An 11,618-nucleotide genomic window follows, 5' to 3' on the forward strand; every position below is an offset into this window, starting at 1 on the left:
TTTCAAGGAGACACATATACCGGACTATACGCAGGTAATTTTGCATTGTCATTAAATTCTACCGCAATGTCATAGACCTGAAATTTTCAAACTACATACGTAGCAGCCGTGCCTAAATTTGCTTGAAAGTCGTTAATCAAAGGACAAACTATGTTATATCAAGTCTACGTCGTCAATATACAAATTAAGATATTATTCAAACTTTGCCGTAAAGACTTTAAATTAAGATATTATCCAAATTAACTCCGCCGTAAAGACTTTAAATTAAGATATTATCCACTCTCAAAAAAAAATTAAGATATTATCCAAACTTTTCCGTAAAGACTTTAGATTTTTGGCATGATTTTCAAAAGATTGAGTTTCGGTGACAAGAATAAACCCAAGCATGTGTAAATTATAAAAAAAATATAAAATAATTCAACCCAACCAATATTCCACATGCACAAATTAAGGATCGTTCGAAGAAAAAGACCACCTATCATAAATTCATAATGAAGATATGCATTGTCGAGTTTACACGTACGCAGCCACATACAAAGCTCTAGAATGAAATAACTTCTTAGGCATCCTTGAAGACCTTTCTTTATCCACTGGACTTTCATAACCCATACCAAGTTCGTTGAACGTTAAATTTTCTGATTGAGCTCTAGCAGGGATCCTAGCCTTCATAGCCCTAAGCTGTGGAAACGTGCACGTATGGAGGTTAGGGGTACCTAACAAATTAAGTGAGAAACTTTGTGTGGTGAGTGTGCTGCTAGAATTCAATATACTACCGAGATGAAGAACCAGCTGCTGAGGAGAAGAGTGGTGTGGGGAAGCCACTAAAGTGAAGAACAAACTATTAGATCAGCTCTAATTTGTTATTGTTAAGACAAGGAAAAAGAGTAGAAAGCAATTTTTGTATTTTTGTATGTATTAATTTTATAAGTAAAGACTTATATTTATAGGCACACCTATGAATGATCAGTGATGTAAAAAACATACTGATAATATTGTGCAAGAGTTAATGATGGCCTAGCTATTAAAACGACTTGGAGGATAAGCTTGGTAAGGACATTAGCCAACTGCGCTGATCAGTAGAAAAACCAAAACAAAAACGTATAGATCATGGAGTGTATCTTGTTGCAAATGATGATGCACAAAATGATAATCAATTTTATTATGTTTGGTGCGCTCATAAAACATGTCATTATGGACAGACTAAATAGCACCCCGGTTGTCACAAACTCACAATAAATAGCCAATGTAGCATGTTGGGATGTACCAAAGGTTTTCTTATAACCATAAAGCTTAGAGGTGGTGATAGCTAGCTCATAGCACTCACCCTCAGAGTCAAAGAGAGCTATAACAAAATGTTTCTCACTATGCCAAAAAGTGGGATAATCCCTTGAAAGCAAGCAATTACAAGTGGTAGAGCGCCTATCAATAGGACCTCTTGCCCCTTATACATCCGAGAAAACCCGGAAATCTCAGGAAGATCGATTGTGATGAGAAAAGCAGACCATGAAAGAACATGACCTTCACATATCGAAGGATTTGAAAGACAATAACATAATGCATAGAACAAGGTGTTGTCATGAATTGACTAATCAGGTGTATAGCATAACCAAGATCCGGCTGAATGACAATGAAATATCAAACTTCCAACCAACTGACCTTAAACAATCCAAGACAAAAGATTAAGATGCATAATTCATATATGTTAAAAGTATGTGGTTAAATGATTAAATTTATCATATCTTAATAACTTAAACTTTTGGAACAATCGTTAATTTAACATGGTATCAGAGCAGCATCATCTATTAAAAGGTAGTTTTGACCCACACTTCAAACGGAGTTTTAGGGGAATATATGTGATTAAACAATTAAATTTATTATATTCTAATAGTTTAAACTTTTGAGACAATCGATAATTTAACAATATATATAAAAGAAAGAATCCCTCTAAGTTGGGGGTTTATTAGATACAAGTATAGTAGTTAATACAACATATATGGATACCACTTAACCCAAAATTTTACTTACGAATTCAAGCTTAATTATATTATATTAATTACAAACCATATTTATTGTTATTCAATGTAGGATTTCACTAATAAGTATGTAGCCAAGATTATACATTTGATAGTGAAAGTGCAATTATTCGCCTGACCGTCTGCTCCCTAGCTAACATTGTGTTATAGGCGTTTAAGGTGTTGCGTACCAGCTCTTATTGCACCAGGATAGGAACATCACGGGTGAATCGTTTAATGCTACTGGGAGTCATGCCCTTTGGCATGGATTATGGTCGCTGAAACTTTCACAAAAAATTAAACTTGTATGGAAGGCATGACACGGTGTGTTGGTAACGCAATCAAATTTGTTTAACCTGGGACATGAATGTCCATAACATTTGAGTTAATGAAGTTGTCATATTGACTCTAGATTTGAATCGGCTAAAGTTAAGCTACCGTTCACAAATGGGTGGTGCATAACTGCATATATATGTGCTGCTTGTAACCATGCATGCTTCTCATGCTTAAGCAAAGGAAGCTCTGATGAGATGTAAATTCTAACGTTTGGTGCCTTCTGTACATGTAGATATTCAAGTTGAATAAAATTGCCACCATTTTACTTCAAAAGAGAGAGAGAGAGAGAGAGAGAGAGAGAACTTATAAGCAGTAAATCTTTTATTTTTACTTATTGAAAATCGTTACAAAGAAGTATTATTTCATCGATATACTGCCAGTGATCATCCATGGAAAATGTCCAATTTCCATGAATTGCTTCTTATTTCCGTATAATTATGATTGCTAGAGGTCTTGCTTTGGAAAACAGCCAATTCTCTTCGAGGAGAATCAAACCCTGTAAATCAGAAAAGAGAAAAAGTAAGAAAAAAAATAAATTCTAACACATAAAACTCATCCAACAGACTAGAATTGATGGTAGTAAAACCGAGGAAAATGAATGTTATTCATCGAAAATAAACTAAAGAATGTGTTAGGCTTACTGGGTGTAATCAATGTTAATTTTTCCAGCAGCGGGGTCAGCTATAATGTTGAAAGCCTCTTGAGAGAGATCAATTGTCGATTGGCATCCAGGAGACGGGCAGCGATCAACAATCTTAACAGTGACTTCACCCCTGCATGGCTGGGGTACCCCTGCGTTTGTAGGGCCTGTGCACCTAACTTTGTACATTCTACCACATGCAGCCCCATTTTCATATAGGGCATCACTAGCAGCTGCGATCATAACTCCTTGATCTTGGAAGCCATAACAGGCAGACGCTACAATAACATGGGGAACAAAATAAATTAAAGAAATAAAATTTCAAACCTAGGTACTATATAATCCTTAATTGTCAACAATTTTTTTTTCAGACTTTCTAGATGGTCATGCTATTACAAACTTTGAATATTATGCCGTAGGCTATGGTTTCCTAGATGATCATGCCTATCATGACAAAGAAAATTTATTTGATGACAATTTGTTTTTTTTTTTTTTTTTTATGGAATAAAAAAATGGGACTCGAATGTGTGTTCAGTATTCCTGGCTCATTTAAACTCTATCATGCAAGGTGTAAGAGCACCATAGTACTAAATAGGGCAGACAGTACTACTACTTGAACCAACAACCTGTAACTCGCAAGGTGATTGGCCCATCAGAGCCTACGCCACCTCCTTGGGTGATATATTTGGTGACAAACTATGGTCTAACAAAGTTGAAATAATATGGGTGTATATTTATACATGAAAATATAAGACTAAAACAACAATCTAGCTCTACAAGTAGAGTAGCTAGGGTTTTATATATAGATACTTACGAGTGTAAACTGTGTAATAAGTGGCAGTTCCAGAAATGGCTGAAGCCACTGAGATAAGGCTTAAGACAAGCCCCAAGAAAACAAAAGCATGGATTTTGATTGCCATCTCAATTTATTGATAGAAAATTCAAGAAAGATTGCTCTCTATCTTCTAACAACAGTTTGATTTTAGTGTATTTGCCTGAAAGACAAGAGTATTTGCCCTTTTTATAGGAGAAGCTGCTCCAAATTTTCTTCCAACCGTCACCAGTCTTTGCACGTTTCCTTGGTTCAAAAAAAATTACTATTGACCGAAATTAGAGGTCCAGACTTTATTAGTCTATTGTCAAGATTGGAATATGTCTAAAGTGGCATACTAGAACTTTCCTTGATTTTCGGACTCCACTACTAAGTTAGTTCATGTATAATATTAATAAGATTATTTTTTGGTTCATGTATAATATTACTCATTTTATGATATAATATTAATTAAGTTTGATTATATTATACTGTCACTAAGTGAATTAAAATATATTTCTTTATATTATCTTTCATCAAAAAAAAATTATTTATATTATCAATAATTGCAAAATATTAAAATGATTAAAGATTAATAATTTTTTTATTTGTAAAATATCTTATCAAATAGCAAATAATATTTGATATATTAACACAAGCATATCTGTTAAATACAATGAAAATTTGTGATCCAACAATGCAACTTTGAACATCTTAAACCAATAAGAAAAATCAAGTGGTGTAAGATCTAAAAAAAAAGTTACACATGTACTTGACCATATATATATATATATATATATATGAGTGAATCCAAAAGCATGTACTTGAAGGTTCACAAGAATTTTATACTTTGGTCTTCGCTACTACTTTTTTTCTATTGATTTTTTCTTAATAAGGTTTTAACAAAGCATATTCTTAATATGTGGTCATCTAAGAAGGATCGTTACAAACGTAATTAAAGTGGCTTTGGGCAAGGTACCCAACCACTTCCTCATCCAATAGAAACACAAGGCCAAAATTGTGTAGACCTTTAATGTCGCAATAACTCCCAATTGAATTGCATTGCTTCACCAAGTTCCCTTTATTGAACCAACTTGGTATTGCTTTTAAATTTTTTTTTATACATCACTAGTTGGAATAGAGGGATTTGAACTCTAAATATTTATTTTTTGGAAATACAAAGAGGTGCTAAAAGAGGTACTAATTGAGGAATAAGGCTCTTAAAATATATATCATGTAAAAATATAGAATTGTTGATAACCACTTGAGAAAAAGTTAATATTATAACATCTTCACGTTTATTTGTCTTAATCTAATTTGTTTTATAAGGTACAATATTGTTACAACAGTTTCCAACAGCTTGAGCATTTACTCTAGTCTTTGAGTGACTTCAACCCTGCAAACAAAAAGACAAAGAGAGTACTTAAGCAATTTTACACACCAACCAAGGATCTGTTACAAGTTAGAATATTAGTTGCAATGAAGAATGTAACATAAATTGCAAGGCTTACTGGTGGTAATCAATGTCGATTACTATTCCAGCCATAGGTTTAGCTATCTTGGCAAAGGCTTCTCGAGAGAGGTCGATGGTTGATGAGCAATCCGGACAGTGATCGACGATTTTCACTGTAACATTATGGTCTCTTGTGCACCTAACATTGTAATATTTCCCACATGCAGCACCACCGTTCCAAAAGGTGTCACTAGCTGCTGCAACCATGACACCTTGGCTCTGGTTGCCGTAGCATGCAGATGCTGTCAACACAAAAATAGGTCACTATTTAAAATATAATTAATAATTTAAAACAAAAGGAACAAGACAGTGAAAGAAGGGAGGTACATGTAGCCTAATATATCTCTTGGTAAATTTTGTTTAATTAATCTTTACAAATTGATAAAGATAATAATTTATATTAATTGGTTTATTATGTAATGGCCTAAGAGGACTAATTTAATGTAAAGCCCATGTACATCTAATCCTAGTTCCAAAATACAAATATATACCCTATCAACTAGGGCTCATTATAAAAGAAGCTTGAGTGTATAATAAAAAATGTAGCCATCAAGGGGTTTTTCTATGGACGTAAGCCGTTAAGCCGAACCACACAATTATTTCGTGTTCTTTCCCTTTCTTATTACTTTCTACTCACTATAATTTTTTATTTTTTATTTCATTTTAATTTCAACAAATTTAAAATACAACTAAAAATTAAAAGCAAAAAGATCAAGATAGTGAAAGAGGGGGAGGTCCATGTGGCCTTATCTCTTGGTACAATTTTAATAGAGTGATGCTATAGGGATATACTACAAATTTTAGTATATATAATGTGGCACCCATCACTAAAAAGTAATTTCAGTATTCAATTTTTTCTATTAATGATATCAACCAGTCACATTCATTAATTTTATAAGATTATATATAAGTATAAATTTTTAGCATTTTCCAATTCAATATGTCTAAAGATACAAAAATTTTCATTTTTTTCACAATTTTTTTTTTTTTCACACACACATAAAGTAGAGGGAATGAGGTTCTAACATAAAGACACATCACAAACTCCACTCAAAAGTCATGGGAACTTTTAAGAGAGAGTGAGACAAATTATAATACACACAATACACTTTTTTAAGTAATATGAGACAATTACTTTTTTAAAATAAATAATAAATAAATAACAAGCGCACACACATGCAGACACAAGAGAGAGAGAGAGAGAGAGAGAGAGAGAGAGAGAGAGAGAGAGATTCTAACATAAAAACATACCACAAATTAACTACACTAAAAAACTAGTGTAACTTTTAAAGAAATGTGAAACAAATTATACTACAGACAACACATACAGTAATAATTTACTTTAATTGATAATGATGAAACTGATATTAGATTCTTTCCAGCCATGAATAGTTTTATGATTTCAAATAATCATTTAACATTTAACATTTATAAATACTTACGAACATATTGAGTGTAAAAAGTGGCAATTCCCGGTATAGCTGTAGCTGTAGAGATAAGAATTGCAATGATACCCACCATCAGAAAAACTCTCATCTTCATGTCTCCTCTTTCTTTCTTCGTATGTCTAAAAGCACAAAGGAGAGTCTCTAATATGTATGCATCATGGTGTTCTCTTTCACCTATAAGTAGCTCTAAACTCGAACAGCCCAATCTCTTATATTGGTATGAATTTTGTTTTGGCTACTTGGATTTCAATTTCCTACCAAAAAAGAAAAAAAAAAATCATAGATTTCATAGATTCTAATGCTATGTAAGCGCTAGCATAAAATCTTATCTCTCACCAAAATAAAAATAAAAAATTAATTTGAAATGCAATAAAATGGGTCATCACAATTATGCATAACGATTCAAATTCTAAATTTTCCACATCATTTTCATATAACTTTGTTTGTTTGAACATTAACATTTTCTAGAAAATAAATCATTTTTCAACAAATATTTTCTGAAAAACTATTTCATTTTCTTATATTTGGTAGCAACCTTAAAATAAGTTGTAAAACTATTTTTTAATTTCCCTTATTTAGTTTAGTGTGTGATAAAGTTGTTTTCCACTAAAGCTTTCCACTAAAATTTCTTAGAAGACAACTCTATAGTTAAATAAGGAAAGTCAAGATAATATTTTCATTTTATCCATTTTTTTTCTAATATTACCAAATATACAAAAACGTGAAATACTATCTTCACATAAAGTTTTTCATCAAAACAAACGGTAATACAAAATTAAAAGGTAATGACATTTTTGTGAGGGACAACTCTTCATCACAAAAAGATCCCAAATCCAAGCATTCTTTGTACAATAGGTAGGATTAACACCATAATCCAATCGAGAGCATTGATGGAGTTTTTTTCAAATTTTTGGGGCATAATATTATATATGATTTTATTATATCATATACATTAAAAGTTTGATCCTCACAAAAAGAAGATGCATGCAAGAATGACACATGTCCCTTTGTCAATGCATATAATAATGACATGTATTATCTTTTTAAAAATTAAAGATGCATGCAAGAGTGTGAAATGACTCATCATATACCATTCCTTTCTCTCTCTTTTTTACAAGACTCCTCTATCATTCCTTTAATTCCTTTAAATATTACCTATTGATTTACCTAATAAGATCATTTTTCTTACACCTAAGCATCCATACATACTAACGTGTGATTCAAATGATTCATCTTATATAACCTTTAAATCCTTTTAGTTATCACATTTTAATTCCCTTAATGAGTACAATTTTGAAAAAGAGTATACCATTATTTACTTGGAATATTTAAAAATTCAATGATAACATTGTATTTCTTTGGACCAAAGTCTTCTTCGAAAAAAGCTACAAGGTCCATACAAATCAAAAATGAATCCTCTTCTTCAATACCTCTATATCCTTTTTGTTATTACTATCTAATTCTATTAATGAGAATGGTATATATATATATATATATATATACACACCCAAAGCTTAAAGAAAATTCAATTAGATTTTAATTGGATTCTCAATTTTGTGTCACGTGTCTTTAATTTTAATTTTTAATTCAGTGCCAAGTAAATTATTGAGTATAAAAATCAAAGGATCCAAATCCAATTAGATTCTAAATTAGATTCAATTGAAGTCCAATTTTCTGCCACATGTCCATCTAAGTTTTTAATTTTTGTGACAAGTGAATTATTGGGTGCAAAAACGAAAGAGTCTAAAACCAATTAAATCCTAAATCATATATATATGGGTTGGGTTCAAGTTACACCTGGTGTAACTTGAAGTAATGTTACACCACTCAATATTTTTTAATTTAATGTGAAATTTGATAAATCCACTGCTAGATTACATTATATTTGTATATTTTTCATGCTTACAAAATTTAAAGATGGTCAAAGATTAATAGCCATATCATTAATCAAATGTTTAAATTTAAGTTTTTGTAGTTTAAAATAATGTGTTAGGACATATGGGATTCACTTATGAGGAACATATGTCACTACTTTATGTAATTGGCGAATCATTTGACAAAACGCACTTTACTTGTATTTGGGTAGATCTAGGATGTGTTTAATACTTCAAGAAACCTTGTTTCAAGATCAAGTGTTAAAATCATGCAAGTCTGTCCAAGATTCAAGTGCAGAGAGTGTTGTTCATTAAAGCTCGACGGCTAGCTATCTATTGAGCCTTGAAGAGCTGTTGAATTGAAGAGCTGTTGAAGCCTGTAGCTCGACAGCAACTCGACAGATAGGCGTTTGTCGAGGTTTATGAAAAACAGTTTTTTAGGACTGTTTTGACTCCAATCTATGATTGTATGTTTGGGCTTTTTTTTCTCACAACTCTAGACATATAAAAGGATTATTTTAAGGACCATCAAAGTGGACATAAGTTGCACAAGTGTTGAGCAAAGCTTGTTCAAGCAAATTATGACCGGAGACAGAATTTGCCTTAGTTCATCATTCTTGTGAAGAAGTTGTTGTGTTTGTGCACCGTTGGGTTTTATTACTAAGCATCTTCTTGATCTTCATTGTTTAGATGAACTGAAGAACTTTACAGCCAACAACCTTCTCTAGTTGGTGATTGAAGTCGCGTACTGGGATCCGCGTAATTGGTTAGTCACATACTAGGAGCCATGCATTACAAGGAGAGATTGTTACTACAGAACAAGTCCAATTGCGTATTGGGGTAAGGATTCAACTATAGGTTGGTATAATGTACTAGGATTCCTTTACTTGTAACCGCTTGTTGTGATAATAGTGGATTCTCGGAAGTGGTGACCTTAAAATCACCCAGTAGGGTTTTTGTCGTGTTGGTTTTCCCCATTCATAAACAAATCATCATGTCAATTTATTTTCTACTGCATACTTAGTTTAATTGGTGATTTGTTTGTGCTACCACGCATTTGCATGTTAATTTGATTAATTAATAAACTTGGATAATTAATCAATTAATTCATCATAAAGGGTCAATTTGTTTTTGGTCTATCAAGTGGTATTAGAGCAGGCACACTCTAATTAGGATCAATCTTTGCTGTGTTGATCCATTGATCCATGTTGTCATGGCTGCAACCGGCTTGAAGAGATCTTTGTTTTCAAATACATCTTGTTTTTTTAATCTCTGCTTGTTTGAGTGTATCAGAGAATATAAGTCTAAAAGTTATTTGAATTTTATTATGATGACTATTGGAAAAGATCTCAGATTGACCAAGAAGAAACTAGACTGTCTCAGAAAGAAAATGTGCAAAGGTGTTCGTTTGAGAAGAGTGAAAATTAAAGGTTTAGCTCGTAAAAAGCAGATGAGAGAAAACACCATTCCCACTGATCTGTCATCTAAGCATGAAGTGTGTTTTATGATGAAGTCCACATTTAAGGTTATGGACACGTGTTTGTGGTACCTTGACAGCGGTTGCTCAAGACACATGACTGGAGACCGATTTCTCTTCAAGGTTTTCGAGTCTAAGAAAGGTGGCAATGTCACTTTTGGTGATGGGAGCAAATCACGGATTAAAGAAAAGGGAATCATCTCTCTACCTGGACTGCCGGATATTGCAAATGTTTTATATGTAGAAGGTCTGAGAGTGAACCTATTGAGCATAAGTCAGATATGTGATTAAGACTTCATGGTGCTATTCTCAAAGGGAAAGTGTCTTGTCATGGATGAGTTAGGAAAGAAACTCATAAGTGGTGTTCGCATTCTAAACAATTGTTATGGATTGGTTCCTGATGCTGATATTGTGTGCAATAGCATTCGTTTACCAAATGAAGATCTATGACACCAACGAATGGGACATGCTAGTTACAAACATCTCTCTATTGTATCTAAGCATGAATCAGTATTGGAGATACCAAAACTTAGTAGAGTGAGTAATGTTGTGTGTGGACCATGTCAGCTTAGAAAACATACAAAAGCTAAGCATCCGGGCACTCAAACATCTGCTACATCTAGACCATTGGATCAAGCTTCTACATCTGGATCTTATGGGTCCAACTAGAATCGAGTCTCTTGGTGGTAAGAGATACATCATGGTTGTGGTAAACGACTTCACTAGGTACACTTGGGTTATCCTCCTACGATCCAAGTCAGATGCTCCTAAGTACATTAAAGCCTTGTGCACAAGATTATAGAATGAAAAGAACTTGAAGATTGATCAAATTCGAAGTGATCATGGTAAAGAATTCAAGAACTCATATATGGAGTCTTTTTGCACAAGATCAGGTATATCTCAAGAATTCTCTGCTCCTATTACTCCTTAGCAAAATGGTGTAGTAGAAAGAAAGAACAGGGTTATTTAGGAGATAGCTAGAGCCATGTTACATAATAAGGATGTGGCTAGAAACTTGTGGGAAGAAGCCATTAACACTGCATGTCATACGGTTAATAGGGTGTACTTTAGACCCGGTACTAAAAAGAATCCATATGAGTTATGGAAAGGAAGAAAGCCAAATGTGAAGTATTTCAAAATCTTTGGAAGTACTTGTTTCATTCTCAAGGATAGAGAGAATGTGGGAAAATTTGATTTCCGAAGCGATGAATGAATATTTCTAGGATACTCCTCCACAAGCAAGGCTTATCGGGTATACAACAAAAGAACCATGAAGGTTAGTAAGGAACTCCCTAAAGAAATTCTTCCTTCTGAGCTAAAGGAAGTTCCAGAAATTGTTGAACAAGAGCCCGCATCTCCAAGTACTCCTGGTACTCCTAGTGTTGTGGAAGATTCTACAAATACACCCACATCACCAGATTCTGAATCCCATGAAGAGAAATGACCTTCTTCCAGGATTAAATTAAATCATCCTCCTGAAGTTATTGTAGGAAACATGAATGAACTC

At 33.1% G+C, this 11,618-nt stretch overlaps 2 protein-coding genes across 2 annotated transcripts; both read right to left on the reverse strand.

Annotated features, from left to right (window-relative positions):
• Positions 1-2,651: 2,651 nt before the first annotated feature.
• LOC126715729 (EG45-like domain containing protein) lies at positions 2,652-3,989 on the reverse strand. The gene is made up of 3 exons (XM_050416494.1): positions 3,803-3,989; positions 2,990-3,266; positions 2,652-2,844 (listed from the first exon to the last, which is right to left on the reverse strand). Exons 1-3 carry the CDS (start codon positions 3,906-3,908, stop codon positions 2,838-2,840), a joined length of 390 nt encoding a protein of 129 aa, XP_050272451.1. The 5' UTR covers positions 3,909-3,989; the 3' UTR covers positions 2,652-2,837.
• A 1,317-nt stretch (positions 3,990-5,306) lies between these two features.
• LOC126707489 (putative EG45-like domain containing protein 1) lies at positions 5,307-6,854 on the reverse strand. Its single transcript, XM_050407177.1, has 2 exons — positions 6,755-6,854; positions 5,307-5,554 (listed from the first exon to the last, which is right to left on the reverse strand). The coding sequence occupies exons 1-2, from the start codon at positions 6,852-6,854 to the stop codon at positions 5,307-5,309; spliced, it is 348 nt and encodes a 115-aa protein (XP_050263134.1).
• Positions 6,855-11,618: the final 4,764 nt, after the last annotated feature.

Source organism: Quercus robur, chromosome 2 (genome assembly GCF_932294415.1).
Source record: "Quercus robur chromosome 2, dhQueRobu3.1, whole genome shotgun sequence".
NCBI classification, from domain to species: domain Eukaryota; kingdom Viridiplantae; phylum Streptophyta; class Magnoliopsida; order Fagales; family Fagaceae; genus Quercus; species Quercus robur.

Bases quoted from the DNA above. Each gene is read 5' to 3' on its own strand.
- LOC126715729 (XM_050416494.1), bottom strand. From the start codon at position 3,908: ATGGCAATCAAAATCCATGCTTTTGTTTTCTTGGGGCTTGTCTTAAGC. The intron at 3,267-3,802 runs GTAAGTATCTAT...ATGTTATTGTAG, and splicing joins TTATTACACAGTTTACACTC to CGTCTGCCTGTTATGGCTTC.
- LOC126707489 (XM_050407177.1), bottom strand. From the start codon at position 6,854: ATGAAGATGAGAGTTTTTCTGATGGTGGGTATCATTGCAATTCTTATC. The intron at 5,555-6,754 runs GTAAGTATTTAT...TTGTGTTGACAG, and splicing joins TTTTTACACTCAATATGTTC to CATCTGCATGCTACGGCAAC.